Genomic DNA, 20,519 nt, shown 5'->3' with positions numbered 1-20,519 from the left:
AAACTATAAACACTTTATCAATTAGTATGATAAACTAATTAAAAAACTTTTATATTTCATAAATATTCGTATTTCATTATGTTTCACACTTTCGTTGGAATTTAAACACATATTTTTTTTTACTATTTCACACAATTTTATTTTCATAACTATATAATTTAAATTAAACTTTCTTTACAGAAAAACTATTAACATTTCATAAATTAAAACTAATTACAAAACTTTTACATTTCATAAATATTCATATTTCATTATGTGTTTCATACTTTTATTAGAATCGTAATACAATAGTTGCACAGTTTTACTTCTATAATTATAACGAGAATTAAACTTTATATATAACTCTGATATACTAAAATTACAATACGTTTATTTTCTTCTTGAAATCAAAACATAATATCTTTATAAATAAATCCATGTATTTTATTTTCATAATTACAAGAAAAAATAACACTTTTATTGTTTTTAATCTTTCGTTGAAATCACCCAAAAATAATTTTAAAAATCATCAAAGTTTTATTTCCATAATCATAATGAAAATTAAACTATATTTTGAGAAAAAATATTTCATAAATGAAAATCTATTTAAACTCTTATATTATTCATAAATATTTGTATTACCAAAATCGAAAAACAATATTTCTTCTAAATCTATATAATTTTAGTTCCATAACTAAATTTTAAATTAAATTTTCTTCACAGAAAAACTATTAACATTTCATAGATTAAAACTAATTACAAAACTTTTATATTTCATAAATATTCATATTTCATTATATATTTCATACTTTCGTTGAAATGTTAACACATTAAAAATATAAATTCAACCAGTTTCATAATTAGAACAAAAATTACATACATACACATTAATTTTACAAATCCATAATTATAACGCGAATTAAAATTTCTTTGCAAAAATATAATAACTGTAAACATTTCATAAATCCGAGCTATGAAAAACTAATTAAAAAAAGTTTTATTTTTTCATTTTACGTTTTGTGCTTTCGTTCGAATCGAAACACAATTTTTTTTTGGCAATTCATTTATGTAGGCAATTCCAATGTATTTTCGATATTAAATTTAATTATGCGACGAATTTATACACAATATATACAATATTTTTTTATAATACAAAAATGAAGACAATAATTTAATAATAAAATAAATGAACCTATGCAACGATTTACTCGTTTTATTGATTTATTTGTTTATGTGTGATTTTTACAATAAATATTAATATTACTGGAAAAAAATGTATATCTACTTAATTGGAAATAAGAACTAAGAAAAAATAAAATACAGTGGAACCTCGCTTATCGAGCATAATCCGTTCCAAAATATCCGGATTTTTACTTGTATAGTGAAACAATTTTCCCCATATAAACTAATGTAATGTATAATGTATAATGTACCTAAACTTTTTGGTATATTTTTTTTAATCTAAGTCATAATATTAAATATATATAATATTTGTGTTTTGTTGTGGCTCAACTAGCCATAACAAGACTCTTGAAGAGCCGCATGCTCTTTTCGTTAAGCGAGGTTCCACTGTATGTTATTTAGAAAAACTAATCGTAGATGTTATTGATAAATGGACCATAAATCACACATCAAATATAATTTAAAGCGAAGTTTATTTCGCAAACCATTAATCATGGAAATAGTTGTATAAAGTATTATTAATCATAAAGTATTATTAACATTTATAATTTATGAAGGGTGTCCCAAAATAAACTGATATTTTCTTTTTTTAATGATACACATTTCTTATTTGATAATTGATAATATTTTTGCTTTATTAGAAAGTAGAGACATGGAGGTTATGTGTGTTACAAAACATCTGCTCCTGTCTTGACAACACATGTTCACACTTTTGATGAAATTGAGGTCCTCAATGATTTGTGGTATATTGATGTACACTCTATCCATAAGATAACCCTAAAGAAAGAAGTCAAACGGTGTAAATTCTCGTCTAGATAACACGACTATTAAAGTTTTCTTGCAATAACTGCATTATTTCATTCGTTCTTCAATCGTGTAGTTTTTCATAATTTAACCTCGATGTTTACTAATTACAGCATATTAAATCTCTACTCCGGTTTTACGAAAAAAAATGGCAACAAATTTAGAAAAGAAGCTTATGTGTGATACATAACATCTGTCAAATTTTCCATAACAAGTTGACATAATTGCTGGAAAATTTCATCAATGTTTTGTCGAATTTCATGTTTCAATGATTTGAAGATAATCCTAAAGAAAGAAGTCAAACGGTGTAAATTCACGTCTAGATAAAACGAAATGGCGGCAAATTTAAAATCTCAGTTCTTTTTGGGACAACGCACAATTTGAGTGAAAATCCTTAATTGATAGAATTATTGTCCTGAAGAAAAACAATATATATTTTATTAGATTTTCTATGTAAAGAAAAACAATACCAGCTTTTATTTATGTATGTACTAATTTTTATTGACCTCTATTTTAGCAAACAATCGTTTTTTTTAATAAAATCAATACAGATTAGTCATTTTCATAGTAGAAAGTGATTCTAATTATTTTGAAGTTACGATTAAATTTTTCAATGAAAGCAAATTGTATTGTTTGATGTAATTATATACAAATTTTGTTTAAACTAATATAAATTTATTAAAACTTGTGGTTATTTTCATTTGAAAAAAATAACATTTGTAGAAAATAAAACGGCAATGCCTAGTGAAACCGGACTAATATAGGACTTTAAAAACTACATACAAATGAGCAACACCAAAAGAGACTTGACATATTTTTATTTTGCTCAATTAAAATTTAGTTTGTTTTGAAATGTTCAAACCGTACTAAAATAAATACGCACAATCCAATGTATTGCTGAATATCAATGTTAAAAATAACTTTAAACATTTGTTTTTTGTTAATTCATGGAATTGTAGGTTGCGTCCAGTAAATCAAACATACAAATTATACAAAAGTTCCAATCAAAATGCCTAAGAAATATTATTAGGGCTCCATGGTTTGTCAGGAATATAATACCAACATTTAATAGTAGATACCAAGATAGACTGGAGCACTGCAAACCAGTAGATTACCTACCTCATGTTAACCGCGATCTTAAATTTACTCAATGTTTACATTGACTGTTCATTGTGAATAAAATTACACGACATAAAAAAAAATCATGAAATAAAATATAATAATTATTTGATTAATGAATTCTGTACGAGCAAAACGATGACAGTTGTAATGATGTATAGGATTAGCGAATGGTATATTTTGTTATTTTCCGCTTGGAATGGTATCAATGGACATTGTTGTTGTCGGAAATAAACTATGTTCATTATTAGTGCACATACAATTTAATAATGATATATAAACATACATTATTTGAGTAGTTACAAATCCTGTTTCAATTGTAAACATTAATAAACCGCATTGCTTGTAATGCATACCATTAATTCGCTTGATCAAAAAATTCTATTCATACAAACAAAATTATTCAAAATTGATACAAAACTATGAATTTAGTTATTATATTAACATTTTTCTTGACTTGACAGTGAATTAACAAACTTTAGTTTAAATTAACATTTGTAATATGAAAATTTATATTTTAATTATATTGATAAATTAACAATTAAGAAATTAAATATTCAAAAATTTTATTAATTCTAACCTTGGTATTACAATAATTCTTAGCATAGTTGAGTCCGGATTCATAATATTCCAGTATTTTCAAACGATTTTTTTTATTGAGCAAAATAAATATAAATTCAAATTTATTTATTTTTGTATGTTTTTAGTTTCTCGATTAGTCCGGTATTCGAAGTATTTGGCCCTTATACAAAAAGAAGGAATACAATTGCTTTATGAAGTAGAGTAGTTATAATCGTTTAAAACAGTGGTAGTCAACTTGGAATATTCAGTTTGGAAAAATCAACTTCAAGGATCGCATTAATAATTAAGTAAACATAATTTCAATAGACTTTATATTTTAAAGTTTTTATAAATTACCGAAATTTTCTTTTTTAATTTTTGTATTAATTCATTTCTTTAATTTTATCAATAATTTTATAGTTTGAACAAAGTGGTAATTAACAATAATCTATAAAGTTTTAATAAAACTTTACTACATTAACGAAAAACTATAATTTACTTTATTACTTCTTAATAAATAATTAACAATAAAAAAAACGAAATAGGTTTTACTTCATTTAAATATTCACATTCAGTTTATTTCTGACTATTATGCAAACTATAGACAAATTGTATCTTTTATTACTCAGACTTGTTCAATTTTCGTACATATTGCCTCTGCAGAAGAGAAGTCACTTCTGTTAAATCATTTTTTAAGAAGTTTTCTTAAATTTGTGATATTAGTGATTATTCGTGCATTGAATATTTTATTTGATTTTCTTTTGTCTCTACACTTGTGGGTTTCACTGTAAAAGCCTATGATTGGTAGTCCTTTAGACCAGTGGTCCCCAACCTCAGGTCCGCAGATTTTTTTGGTGTAACTGTATTAACGTTCCGTTCCGTAACTGTATCAAACGTTGACCGGTCCACGACAATAAAAAAGTTGGGGATCACTGCTTTAGCCAATACAAATTATAAATGAAATTGTAAAAAATCATATTTTTATTACTCAATACAAAACATTTGTTATTTTCATATTGTTTTTTTTTACGATCGAGTTTATTGTGCAGAAATTTTATATGTCGAGGCATTATTTTCAGTGTAAAACGTTTATATTTTACACTATTCGAGGAAATCTTTACCAGCGAGCGAGAAGCACAGTGCGGGATTTCATCAAGCCATATAATAAATGTAAGGTCTATGGAATGTTGGTATGATAGCAGAATGCTACTGCTGTTTGCTGGAAATACTCTCCGATTTTCATACCATATACGAGAAATAGTACACTAAACGTTTCTTTCAAGAGAAAAATTACATTACTTTTTATTATTTTGTAATTATTTCTATTAATATCTCTTATTCATTTTGATATTTTAATTAAATATATCAAGTAAAAATATATACAGTCATACATCGGTTAAAGCTACCTCTATTAACGAAGTCCACAATTTGATACAACATTTTAAAACAAAAATAAATTAGAAATGAATCAATAGGTTTCGAAAATGACAATGAAAAGGATGTTAGTAATTGATTGAATGCAGAAGATGATGGACAATATTTTATTATTAATTAGTATCAGAAGACAAATAACTTATGGATTGATGAGAATATAATCATAAATTATTTGCAGTTGCAAAGCTGGCCGTGAGTTTGGTGGGCATTGAAAAATCGTGGAAATATATTTCCTTTATTAAATTTCCAATGAAATCCCATATCGCTGCGAGCGGTTTAAGAGAAAATGGGACCTCGACAGTGATTGCTGCAATTGCTATTTATCCGCAAAATATGTACAACGTTTTTGTATTTTTTTTTTTGCAAACGCAAAATTTCAGCGTAATTAAATTTTCGAAAGCAATTACAACAACAACAAACACAACAAGCAACAACAACAAAAAAAAAACAATTAATAAATACGCAACATTCGGACAAACAAATAAAAAATGAAGCATCAAATAGCTCGTACGTTTTAAAATTGCGTAAAACAACGTGATATTTGACAAGTCATTTAAAAATGGACACATTCTATGAGTAAGAATATTTGTTAATAAACAAGTAACCATAAAACAATATTGGAATAAACAAAAAAAATGCAGCATCAAATCGATCGTTTGTTTTAAAATTACGTAAACCAACGTGATATTTGACAAGCATTTTAGAAATGAAAACATTACATAAGCAAGAATATTTGTTAATGAGCAAGTAACCATAACGCAACATTCGGTTAACAAACAAAAAAGATACAGTATCAAATCACTTGTACATTTCAAAATTGCGCGCTATTTGAAAAGTAATTTAGAAATGGACACACTAAGGATATTTCTTAATAAGCAAGTAACCAGAATGCTTAAAAATAATGTAATAAAGTTGGTACACATTTCGACAAAGAACATGTCAATTTTAAATAATAATAGAAACTATTGTAGAACACTAAGTGAATAAATCTTATGATTTACCATAAAATCTTCAACCGTCTAGTTTTTTTGATGGAAACTAATTTCGCTACATCTTGTAAAGTACCATAAGTTAGTACACATGATATAAGTATTTAAACAAGTTAATTTTCACAATTAACAGAATAATTTACATTAAAATATAGCAGCTTTTCTCAACTACTTTGCCACGCGACCCAACATATTTGTTTGCATGTTTACTACAACCCAATTGCTAAGAGATTTCACCAATTCCTCCTTTGCTCATTTGAATAACATAAAAGAAATAATTGTAAGAATTATAAGTATTTGTATTCTGCATTTGTTAACAGGATTCCCTCCAAATTGATCATTGTCCACAAAATCGTGTAACTATATGTTTTGTGTGAATGTATGTAGTGTTAATCCTTGTTGCTCGAGCAAATTGTGTCCATTCTACAAAAGTTCTATTATGTCCTTCAACAAACGCTTTACAAACCACAAGTTGCAACTTATATAATTACAGTATGCTGCATCCACACTACACTTGACACAAGACATCAAATATCAGGTGTAACAACTATTATATTTTTATTGGAATGCATGCTACAATTTAGTTATTTTTACGACAGTGCTATTAAATCGATCGCAAAAGAAGGTATATATCTCAAATTGTAACAGCTATAATAATATTATGCTGGATTATCTTTAAACCTTACATAACATATAAAAATCAATTATGCTAAATCTTATATATTCATGAAAGTACGTGAATAGTAGTTGGATTTACTATTAATGTACTGGTTGATGTTCGACAAGCATATTTTAGTGGCAGAAATCTAATATAAATTAGTGAAGTAATAAGTTTTTGAATAATCCAATAAATCACTAAATCGTCGCCTTCTCCTAGCATGCAATTATATAAAGTTGTTAATGATCCTCTATTGAAGTAACTTACTATTTGTAAGATGAATTTATGACTGCTCCATTCACTTAATTTCATAACTTCTAATTGCATAATTATCTTTGAACGATTATGTTCTAAATTTGATTGTTCAGTGATTTAGTTGTAATTAAATCGGATATGTGACAAACCGTTTGCTGACGATGAGAATGAAGAGAAGTGGTCGAAAATTAAACAGGGTTTTCAGTTTTGCCGCCGAGTGTTTACTTTGGTTGATTAAAAAAAAGAAGTGTCGCGGCAGAGAGGAGGTGGTGGCGCGCGCGTCCCAAAGGATGCTGTTGACATTTATAAAAATCTTCAAGACTTCAGTTCACATTAGGCTCGACAAACAAACAAAAAAAAAATCTCATCTTGTTCCCGGTCCGCGTTTTTTTATTCTTGTATGAGTGTGTCTGCGCCTCCGACAGAGTAATAAAGAAACAGTGCATCTCAAATACAGCCGTTTCCTTAATGATTATCTTCACAATTCTTCCGCGGATCATTTCCAATTTCGTACGTTAATGTTACGTAAACGAATCGAAACGTATTTTTTTTCCCATTCTTTTTATCCTTTTTATTTCTCTCTCGGTATGGAGTTACGAAATTTACAGGAAGTCGATGGTGCTTCGCATGCATAAGCAATGAATGAGGACTTTGGCGTGAAGGAAAGTATCATGCGAGTAGTCGAAATATGCAGGAGAGAAAAAAAGTGGTGTATGTCTGCTGCGAATCAAAGCGAGGACGGAATACGGGAGTGATTCTGTTCCTAATGAATTTGTATCGCTCGGATTGCTTACCGAAGGAGGAATGGAAGGAAGGAAAAGGAAAATATCGCATTTGTTGTATGCAGGATGTGGGGGAATAAATTTGAAATTTCGCGCCGCACCGAAACCGTATCACATGATAATGTGCCTCTCGCAAACCCCCCTTAACTGCGACCCACCAACCCCCGATTTTGGCATTCCGAATTCCCGACTGCCATCATATTTCGTCGGCCGTAAATATTTAATTTGCATTTACGAAGCACGGAACGAAATGGGCATCTCTCCTTACTGTAATGGCTGTGCGTGCGTGAGGGGTCCGGATTTCCAATGTAAACATATTCCGCGCCTTCCTCTTCAAAATCTCCTTCATATCATTCTCCAATAATTTGCCTATCTCACCACGGCGACACTTTATTGCCATCTAATTGCTAATCTTATTAACCGAAATATTTCCACTATTCACACACATTATGAAGACTATATAATATATATCATACGTTTATTATACTGTAGCCATGATACAAATATACAAAGTATAAAATTAAGCATTTTTTGATTGATTTAGTAAAATAAGATGGAAAGAAAGCTTGGCTGTTTCTGATAAGTAAACAATTCATTTAAATAATATTAATCAATTTATGGTTATCGGCTTTTTCAATGCTTTTTCATATTTTGTAAATACTATAAGTGTCCACCTAATGTGCAAAAAAGTTAATAACAAAGAATGTTAATTAAAATTATGTAGTGTCATAGTATATCATTACGAATATTATAATGCATATACGAGGGGTCTAACAAAAGCTCGCCAAGTTGGCATTAATTCATTTGTTTCTGGAAAAACAAAAGTTGTTTCTCAATTTGTTAACAATATTTCATGTCAAATTTCGGTAAGAATTGATAGGAGAAAATGCAAGATTAGTGATGTAAGGTTGCTAGAAATTCCTGCTCCAACACAACAAAAATTTGATTTGCCATTCTCTACTGATTTTGTCATCAACTCAAGCACCTATGCAAATTGTTCAGGAATGCCAAAATTCATATGGAGTGAATGCATCATCCCTTGTGACTATTTCCAAGTGGTTTCAAAGATTTCAGACTGGACATCCGAAATCTTCGACCAATGATACAAATGTAGCCCTGAAATAAAGAGTCTTCTGTTCCAATGAAGAGATCATTATTTAGATCGTACACAAGGATTAATAAGAAATTCTTCAATTTTTAATCCTCGTTTTTGTATTATATATAGAAGTTCCGTTACTCGATTAACCGGTTTTACCGGTTAAAATGATTAACGAAATTACCAGTAAATTTTGACAATAAATTTTTAGATTTTACAATTAGTTATTTTTTACATGCATTCATTCTTTCACGTTTTTAAGTGAAAATTCATATCGCAATGATTTTTATTTTATACTCTGATTTCTTTGTTCAAATATTCCGACGAGCAATTTTATTTTCTACTGAATTGATGAAAATTAAATATGTTCACTTTCTATGAAAATATTCAAATAATACGCTTACGATAATTACTAAATAGTTATGTTTTTCTATGAGAATTATTGAAATCAATTTATATTTTTCAATATATAATTTTCAACTATTATAAAATGTAGAGTGCATAATCAAATAAGAATTATAATAATTCATATCTCAAATCTTCGTTTATTCCACGTGCTTTTACTATAGCATACGCTTAGATTCGTAATTTCCAACTGTTTCTTATGATGATCACCAGTGTTCTGCGGACATATTCTACTGGACGTGGCTTCGTGATTATTCAATTGCACGAAAAACGTATCTTTGTCTCAAAAATAAAAACCTAAAAATCAATATATACTAATTGAATTCAACAGCATTCTAATTTCAAATTATTACGAAACATTATTATTACTAAATTCAATACGAATATTTCTGACAAATAGAAGAAGTAGTAAACAAAGGTTTCAAACATCGATATCAAGCCTATTCAACAGTAGGCTGTTGAATTTGTATACTATTGTATGTATTGTATATACTTGTAATTTACAATTCGTTGTCCTCCATTCAATACTACTAAACTCTCTGTATATCGAGTACATATAAATCCCCAAATTCGTGATTCTGGAAAGAACCCAAAATTACAAACAGCTATCGAATATTGTTCGACCCGTAATACCATTGGAAGCACATTTGATAAGCAAATGGCATTTGATTGAATCGATTCCGTACACACGTTCAGCCATCTAATCCAGAAAAGCCGTACGCAGTCCCTTTGATTACTTCATCCCACATTTGATTGATTATGAATTTCAATTAATTGAGGCAATTGATTGTTTTATTTTTAATTCAATATTGTACCAATAATGATTCCCAATTGTTTTCATATAGCAAATAATTTGATAAAAGATTTACCATGAATATTTAAAATTTTAATTTAAAGAGTCAATTGTTTTGTATATGTTCGTAATAAACAAATATTCATTTATGTATTCAGTTAATTGTTGCCAAATAAAAGTTTTTTTAACTGACCTAGATAGAATTATACAATATAGTAAGTCCTCGACTTACGAGATTAATTGGTTCCGAAGGTTTTCGCGTATGTCGAAAAATCGTGTAAGTCTCAAGACAATATTATTTATTGGACATACCAAGAAATAAATTAATTTTCAGATTAAAGAAGAAAGAGGAGTTGGGACACCCGCAAGCATACAACTGAGAAACAACTAAAATCGCGTAAGTTGAGGACTGACTGTACATTGGTTAATAGAAACTTATGAGAACTTTACGCAACAAACGCAGTCAATTATAGTTCAGTATAGTATATGTCAAAATTAATAATCATTTACATATACAAAACAAATTTGATAAATTTAGTAAAAGTAAATTTAGTATAGAAATAATTATAATAGCAATGAATTATTAATGAGAGTTTTCAAATGATAACAAATACAGTGGAACCTTGCTTAGCGAGTTTAATCCGTTCCAAAATTTCCGGATTTTTACTTGTATAGTGAAATACTTGTTTATATTAAAAAATACACATAATATGTGTACTCAAGTTTTAAAAATGATGTAGCAGGCGCGCAATTCGAGAATTCTCTTCTCATCATCACTCATTAAGCGAGTCATTTTTCTTACGAATCATTTCGCTCGTTAAGCGAAATGCTCGTTATGCGAGGTGCTCATTAAGCGAGGTTCCACTGTACATTGAAATTTATATTATTGTATATTAATTCTATTCGAAAAGTAATTTCTTTTTTGTAATTCAAATAAAAACAAATAATTTTCGTATTAGTTAAACAATGTGTGCACCGTTTTGTCTAATAACTATTTGCCATCTTTCAGCGTCGAATCACCAGTCTGAATTTTCCCAAACTAACTTCGCACACTTCACAAGAAAAAAATATTTTCACGGCACATCTCACAATATTTCATTAGTGCGGAAGGTTGGGAAACACTGAGCTACACCCCGGTTGGGAAGTACTGGGCTAAAGAACCTCTTACACCGCGGCATCTGTCAAAATTGTGACAGTGATTCCAAATGGAATCATTAATTAAACGATTTAAACGATTAAAACTGTTGGAAACACTAATGTAATTTGAATGTTGAATAATGAAAAAAAAAATTTAGAAAGATTTGAATAAAACAAATTTAACGATCAAAATTGTTGGGCATCACTTCAAGTCCTATTACGATACATCGGTTGGGATGCACTGGTCATCTTCTCCATATATTTCGAAGATACTGCTTGTTATTTTCCATATTGACAAATATGATGTAACAAACGGCTGTCTAAAATACGGAGGAAAACATAATTTCTTAGAAAAATATATATTGTAAGATTTTAAGTAAAGATGAAACTAATTTTTATTAAGTCATTTAAACGAAATACGAAATTAATTTCCAAGTCAATAGTTGTTCTAGGACAAAGTATATGTTGGTAGTTCTCGATGAGAGAGAATTACAAACATACATTTTGATACAACTAATTATACAAATACTGACTGTGTAATGTTTGTGTATTCTGAAGGTTTATACGAGAGATAGAGATACGAAGATACGGAACTGTACCAGCTTTATGCGTGCGATGTGAATCATCAGCGTCATTTCAATACGTGTGTATAGCTGGTGCCGTTTGCTCCCTATCTCGACTGCTCTTTAATGGAATTTTGGTCCTGAATTGGAGCCCTTAGGTAATTTCCCACTTAATTAACGACATGATATAATAAGCCGGTAAAAAGGAAACTGTGTGCAAAATAGGGGAGGATGAAGGATTGGGTGGATGGGAGGGTGAGTCGCAACGAGTGTGACATGGGGCGTGAGGGTGACTCACGGATCGGAAGGATCAGCGTCGGGCTTTTCTATTACCTGTGTTCGCCGTCCAAAATCGAATTGTCCTCCCTATGACCGACCGGACGTTCGATCAGCCCCAAAATATGATTAGGCCCTGAGTCAACTACAATTTTCTCACCCTCGCCCTTCCAATTACCGCGCGCTGCACCCTGTTTTCCTTCCATTGTTGTCGACTGCGCTAATACAGACGTTTTCTTTTCTCCCACAGATATACATACATACACGCAGAAAATGTTTGCTTTGCAATCCGTTTTCGTGGCTTTGATGTGTTTCGCCGTGGAAAATGGTAAGTACAAAAAAAAAACATAGAAGTAAATTGAGAGAAAATAAGAGAAGTAAATTGAGTGTGAGAAAAAAAAATAGGGACAGATGTAAAATAAAAAGGGGAAAAAATCGACCACAGAAACCCCAACCGGTACATACAAAATCTGTTAATCAAAAGCAGAAATTCGCGTGTATTTGACATGCAGTGTACACAAAGTAATCCATTGGAAATATATTTTCCAGCAACTTGTGTGCATGCGTTGAACACAACAGCCCCATCCAAAAAAAAACACAAAAAAAAATATCCAAAGTATGGATGGGAATACCGACGGAAATAACCGCGCAAAAACATTTATTCGGTTCGCACATTATGCGCATTTATTTTGGATAGTTTCGTCGTACCTAGGCCGTTCTCCCTTTTAGCGTTTTCATTTGCATTTTCCGATTGATCATTAAACCGGAAAACTGCCGATTATTTTAATGCTCGACGAATTAAACGGGACACTCTATTTTTACCTTTTTTTGTTGCTGTTGTTGTTGTTATTGTTGTCGGAAAATGCGAACGCCGAGCGGAAATTGTTTGAAATTCGAAATAGTTAATTACACTTCAGTCACAACAGGAAGAAAAAACTTATGTTGGAGCGTATTTATATAAAATAGAATGAGCTTTGCAAAATAACAGAAATACATTGAAAGGAACAAAAAAAACATTAATTAAATAAATATAAATAACGTTCAATTTCAATATTAATTTGTAAAAGTGCATTTGAAAGGTCTTCGTTTGTAATTATTGCACAGTTTATTAAATGCTAATAAATTGATTTACAAAAATATCAAATATATTTCAAAACAAACTAAATTTTAATTGAGAAAAATTAAAATGAATTACATTCGTATAATTTCGTATATATTAAGTTCTTCGATTAGTCCAGTTTCAAACAGTCCTGGGAAGCAATTATCCGCACTATGCCAAGTATGGTTGTAAACTTGTATTTCAATTTATAATGGCAATTAATTTCTAAAATATGTCAAGGGGTCAAATAATGAGTTTAAAATATTACAAATAAATGTATTACTTTTTGTTGCAATTCATTCAGTTTTACAACAAATTTAAAGAACATTCTAAAATTACTATATTTTCGATGAAGTATAACAAATGTATACAGTTAATAAGTAATGTTATACAGTTTGTATAACAAATTGCTCAGATCAAAAAGTATCAAAAGCAAAATCAAAAAGGACAATAATAAGCACACGTTTATGTATTGTTACATATTAGAGTTCATCAAAAATTTTATGAAACATCTTTGCATCTTTACCAAAAGAAAATTAAGAAAAAAAATTACTTCAATTAATAGACAAATGCTCTCTACAGATTTGTACTTAATTATTAAGTTACTTAAATGAAAATACTAATCAATAATTAAATTTAAAAAAATTGAATATTATAATAATGAATACAAATATAGTCAATATGTTCACGAATATATAAATAAATATTAAATCGATCAATTACAAGAAGAAGTTAAGCCTCGTAAATATTTAAAAAAAAAATATAAATTTTATAAATATGCTTATCATTTGTATGTAGACAAATAATATTTCCAACTGGAATTAAGCTTCAAAGTTTGTTCCGTTAATGAAGCTCATTTGAAAGGCGTATTCCACACGAAAAGCCATGCATGGATTAACATCTTTCTAAACTTTTCAGATGAAACCATAAAATATTTTCAAATAACATAATAAGAAGCTTTTCCACGCATTCATATCAGCATGGATCAAAAAGAGATTATAACTTGACTCAATTCAAATTACAAAAAAAACCGTTAGTAAATGCTCAAATTCTTTCGTCTTATAATAAAAAATATTATTTCTTTTATTTTAAATTATTTCTAATGTATTTGTGTTATTTATTATTATTAATATTACCTCACATTGTGCGGATTCGATCATTGCGATTTCACTATAGTACGATTTAAACATATCAAAAGAAACTAAATTTTAATTGAGTAAAATGAAAATAAAAATTCTAACTACATTCTAAATTATTGTTCTTTTTCAATTTATACAGTCAAGCCTATTTTTGTGCACTTTATTTGTGTCCGGTTTTAAAGTCCTCGATTAGTCCAGCTTCAAACAGTGCGGTATATTAACCGCGATTACCCGCACTATGCGAGGTATTGTTGTATACTTGAAGTATTCATTAAATATTAAGTAACTAAATGTAATCCAACTACTTAAAAATCTCTATTTACAGAAATATTTACTTGTCTAATTATAAACATAATAATTATAAGATTGAAATTATTCATTATGTATTTTCAATCGAAAACATAGTTAATATGTTAATTTGCACAAATTTTAATTGTAAAATTCAAATGTTTGTGATATGATTAAAATGCTTTGGAAATGCAGTTAACGTATACATATTTTATGATGTATGCAGCTTTGTATTACTAAGCGAAATTTGTGCAAAATCTATTTGCATATTGATGAAGATGACGACACATCATTACATTTTAAAACACTTCTATTACATAAAACGCATACATAAAATATTGATGTTTCCAAATTGTGTAGACTATAGCTATTTATATAGGCATTACAACACTCAAAATGTTCATAGATAAATACATCAATACCTCACTTAATACGGATTCGATAAGTGCGGATTCACTATAGTACGGTTTGAATATACTTTCGTTTTTCAATATACAGTCTAGCCTCTTTTTATGCGGTTTATACTTATAAACCGCATTATGCAAACGAAAAACCTCAATTAGTCCGGTTTCAAATAGTGCACTATATTGGCGATATCCGGCACTATGCGAGATATTGTTTTATTTGAGACAAATTACATGAAAATTTATTTAATATAGTTTTTTGAATATTTAAATTTTTGTAGATTATCATCCTAATTATTTGCAAAGTTGCTTATAATATTATCCTAAGTAGTAGAGGTAAGATTAATTAGTTTGCTACGTTTTAGAGTACAGCGAAAGTACACTTATAAACTCCATAAATTATTATGTAAAGTTGTATAAAAAAGTAGCTTACAATTTCTTAAGTAAAAAATTAACGCTTCAGTAAAATGGTGAAATTACAAATTTGCAAAAACGATTAAAATCAAGATATTTATTACGTTAAGTAAAATTGATTCCCTAATTATAGTTATTAAGAAAATGTATTTATTAATGTAATATAAATAATATAATAATAAACAATTTCTGTTGAAATCCAATAATAAAATAATATATTTTCAAATTGAATCGCGAATAAGTAATTAGTACATAAATGAATAAAATTTATTATACGTCAAAAAAAAAACAAATATACATATATAAAAGGACCCGCCGGCTTTTTCTCTGAGATAAACAATTATTTATTTAACATATATATCAGTTATATAAAGCGAATATTTAAATTTTCACTTCATCAACATAATTGAATATAGAACTCAAATCGAAATATATGCAAAAAAAAAACTATATTTGATCTATCAATTAGGATTTTCAATTTCATTATTTACAGTAATTTAGTAATTATTTTGTTATGTTTATAATTTATTTAGTATTAATTTGGAATTAAATTATTTTTAAGAAAACATTAGAGTTATGTAAAATAATGGAATGAAAAAATGGAATTTTAATGACAGATTTATGTAATTCAATTTTGATTATTATGTTTTTATTACATGAATCCAATTTAATAAAAATATAGAAGTTAAACATTTTGTAATATTTTTTTAGTAAACTTTTTTTTAACTTTTATTATTTATTCACAATTTGCCAACATCTCTGGCAATAAGTTGAATGTTTTAGTAAATTTAAAACAAAATTATTTTTCAAACACAAGCAAAAGATAATAATAATTAATAAAAAAAAACAAAATTTAACATTTCCAAATAATAGTAACACAATAGTAATTGTGTTTACAATCTTAATTAGGCCATCAAAAAAATGTAGCTTTAATAACTTATTAAAACTGTATGAAGATTTCTTTACTTATTCAATTAACCATAAAATTCATTTTGGTTTCAAAATTTAAGTGCAAAATTTAGTTACCAAGATTAAACCCATTTATTTTTTGTGTAAAATTCAATTGATACTGTTTATGATTGAAAATACATATCTGTAATCAAAGTTTCAATATATCGACTTTCCTTTTATAACGTGACATAATTTAAAAAAATTGCTATTATATAAATAATTTAAGGTAATTGTTCATTTAGTTACCATATTAGCAAAAATATTATTGATTCTGTTCAACTTAATTATTATGTAACAAAACACAATAGAAAACTAATCTAACAAAAACAACTTATCACATGTACGTTGAAACTCAACATTTAACCCTTAAATGCCCTAAGTTTCAAATTTGATACCTAAGTACATTAACAGTAAGTGCGACATATGTATGGTCTTAATGCCTAAGTATCAAAATTGATATCTGCTTTTTTTCGAAATAAATATATAAAATATGTACAGTGGAACCTCGCTTAACGAGCACCTCGCAAAATGAGCATTTCGCTTAACGAGCAAAATCAATTGTAAGAAAAATGACTCGCTTAACGAGCGACGTTTCGCATAACGAGTGACGATGAGAAGAGAAGTCCCGGATTGCGCGTATGCTACATCATTTTTAAAACTCGTGTACATAATATGTGTGTATTTTTGAATATATTTCACTATAAGAGTATTTCACTATCGGATTAAACTCGTTAAACGAGGTATTATGATTTTTTTTTATTATTATTCCCTTCATCTGGCTAGTGCAATAGATACGTTGATTTTTTTTTAATTTAAGTTGGAAAATCAGATCTCTTTATGATTTAATGGAATTACCTTTAATCAAAATTTCATTAGCAAACTTTTCATTTGTAGACTTATATTAATAAAAAAAATATCCCTATTTAGGGAATTTTTATTTCTTTAGTTGTACTATATTGTGGTTATCAAAACTATCCACTAAATTATTATATTTCGTTTACGAAATTTATAGACTTACCTTTAATCGTGTACTCTATTTCCTGCAGTTTCCTTTTGCACTCTAACTCTATTTTGTAGTCTCATTTCATGCACGTTTTTTCTTGTTGATCGCAATACACAGTAAACGGCTTTCGTGTAATTACTTTTGACACATGACAGAACGAAAACAAATGGCAGATTTCAATTGTCTCGTCCGAGGAGCCCGTATTTGTTATTTCCGTTGCAAAAATGCGCTTTTACGCGAATTTTTCATTAGTTAATGCACTCGGGATTATTGCAACATTTATGCAGAGATATCTGCGCTTCTTTTGTTTGCTCGTTACGTTACGTAAGGTAATGCTGAATGCTTCGCAGACTTAGCCCGTCCTTAATTAATAATAGTTTCTGATTAGTTTGGGCGCCGCATATGCCATTTAGACCCGGACCGAAAACTTTGTCAATTCAGGCAATGCAAACAATGCCACCCATCCGCATCATTTCCACCTCGAATAATATAACAATCCCGATCCCGCGGATGGAAACCGGAAACAGGCAGACGGCATCTTCATCCAATTCCTCACTCACTCATTCGTCCTCTTACTTATTCTTCCTTTTACTTTTTCCATCATCTTAATCTTAATTGAAAATATTTGTATTCGATTCGTTTAGAGACATCACTTTTAACATTACCGTTTTGGTACGGAAATGCGGAGCACACCGAGAGGAAGGAATCCCGTGGAGCTGCTGCTGCGATCTGTAAATCCCGTCGGGATGCAGTATTTAATTCGAGATATTCCGCACAGAAGCTGCGGCCCTTTGTTCGTGATCATAATGCCAGAATCATCTTCAGAGGAGATATAACACACTTCCGTAGACACATACACCTCCACACCTTCCATCCGCAGATACGCCTCTACCATCCGGAGGCGAATTAATTCCAGGCATCGATAAACAGCGTTTACGGATATATTCCGGGACACGCGTTCCTCTCCTAAATCCGGATTGAAATCGCTCGCGCCTCCGCCACTCTGTACATGCATAATTTTCTAAAACTGGATTAACCTTTTCTCTTCAACATTTTTTTTCTATATAATCTATTCTGTTTGCCTCCACCATTCCAAATTAACATATTCAAATGCATGCATGTCCTCCAGTCTACTCTTCATACGAGTTTTTTTTCTTCTTGTTTGTTACTCCTGATGTTGTTGTTGTTGTTGTTTTCATTCTTTTCGGACGACCGAACTAAATCCGCTTTATTCCGAAATGACACCCGACTGTTTTACTTTAATTTAATTTAGTTTCCCTTTTTTTCATTGTATCATCCCCCAACAAAATAAAACTGTTGAAGTTTTGTTGCTGCTGTTATATTTTTCGTTTTCTTTTTTTTTCATTATTATTATTTTTGCTTGTTTTATTTTTATTTAGTTTTTTTTTTGTTTGGAGCGCAAATCATTTTTGCGCTTGCTTTTTTGATGGGAAAAGTTTCGCGCTCGGAACTGGGCGGCCTTTCGCAAAATGAAAATATTTTATAATAATATTAATGCACGGGACGCGGAAAGATATTAAAAAAAATAGAAATTCAAAAAAATGTTTATTATTATTACTGCATTCGGCGTCTCTTCTGGAATGAGTGCTTGTTTTTTTATTGTTGTTTGATGCGAACTGGGCGGAAAGGCTTGTGCAAAGGCTTGATTTGATTTGCGCTGCCGCGTGCATACTGCAAACGCATTTTATAACTGTCTTTAATTGTTTTTCTCTCTCTTTATAAAACTTTAAAATTTCGTGCTCGAAAAATGTCATGAATTTTTTCTATTTAAAAACGCATTAGTCACAGTGGACGTAACCTGACGTCCAGTTATAATTTTTACTGTATATCTCAATAATTGTTCTTATTAACATTGATTTAATTAATTTTTCAATTATCAACTGCTCTTTGTTTTCATAAACTTGTTAATTACGTTGAATTATTGTATATTTAAGTAATTTTGTATTTAACAAATAGATTTTCAAACACAAATTTTACATACATCCGAACAGATTTTTGCTTAGTAAGTAGCATCTAAAGGGTGTCCCAAAAAGAACTGACATTTTAAATTTGCCGCCAAATCATTCGTGGTAAAACCAGAGTAGAGATTTTCGTATACTGTCGTTAATAAACATTAAGGTTAAGACGTTCTTTCAATAATTGTTCTAATTGACATTGATTTAATTAATTTTCAATTATCAACTGCTCTTTGTTTTTATAAATTTGTTAATTAGGTTGAATTATTTTGTACTTAGGTTGAAATCATAAGCTGTGATAGAAAAAGAAAAATCTTATGTATTCTAATGTCAGCATATAAAAAACTTTACTTTGGTTATGACGCAAAAACAAGCGGTAAATTTAAAATATCAGTTCTTTTTGGGACACTCTGGCTTTTCAAACAAATCTATTCCCGAACAAAAAATTTAAAGAAACGGTTCAGTTCAGACAATGTAATTAGTTTTTTTTTAATATATCTCATGAAATTGTATAAATTTCCCTTATAAGAGAAATAATTATTATTTGCATTTAAATGTAATGTATCTACCATTAATGTGTTGGTTTAATAATTTGAAAATGATGTTATAATCTTTCAACCTATTAGTTCAAAACTGCGAATGAAATTTCTCGAAAACTGCTAAAGAGTGTATGTATATATTTAGTATATCTGAAACATAATTAGTTTCTAAAAGCTATTAAGTTATTTTTGTCTACAAGATAAAACAAACTTCTTAATAGAATTTTCTCATATTGATAGATATACTTTTCTATACTATTTTTTCATAAAATTTTATTTCAACTAGTTTCAACCAAATATCAGGTACATAAAAATGAATATTTATAGTTAGTAATAACTGCGTTAAATATTTGTTTGTTATTCGATGGAAGTTGAAGTGAATTTAAATGAAACAACATTTTTTTAATAGCAAATGTACTCATATTTATTACATTCCTGCAGGTAATATAAAAACAAACTAAATGTGAAAATGAGTTACGGCCTGTCTATATTGGTTTTGTTGCAAATGTATAAAAAAAAACAATAATAAAATGAAACGTGACATGAAATTAAATTAAAAATAGATAAAAATCGTTGCGTAATAACTTGTATACTATGCTTGGATATTGATTAAAACGGATATGAAAGTAAACCTTTACGGAAAACGTTGAAATGTGAATTCAAATATCGAGTA

The 20,519-nt window shown here is 28.9% G+C and overlaps 1 protein-coding gene across 1 annotated transcript in view; it reads left to right on the top strand.

Moving 5' to 3' along the window:
• Positions 1–20,519, top strand: part of LOC108568987 — a 37,191-nt gene that overhangs the window by 610 nt on the left and 16,062 nt on the right. Inside the window, exon 2 of the mRNA XM_017930344.1 lies at positions 12,284–12,361. Coding sequence (XP_017785833.1) covers positions 12,307–12,361 — 55 coding nt within the window. The 5' untranslated portion in view covers positions 12,284–12,306. The remainder of the gene's footprint in view (positions 1–12,283; positions 12,362–20,519) is intronic.

The sequence above is a fragment of the Nicrophorus vespilloides genome, unplaced genomic scaffold, assembly GCF_001412225.1.
Source record: "Nicrophorus vespilloides isolate i.1.1-1 unplaced genomic scaffold, Nicve_v1.0, whole genome shotgun sequence".
NCBI classification, from domain to species: Eukaryota; Metazoa; Arthropoda; class Insecta; order Coleoptera; family Silphidae; genus Nicrophorus; species Nicrophorus vespilloides.
This window is presented reverse-complemented; position numbering and strand designations above follow the sequence as displayed.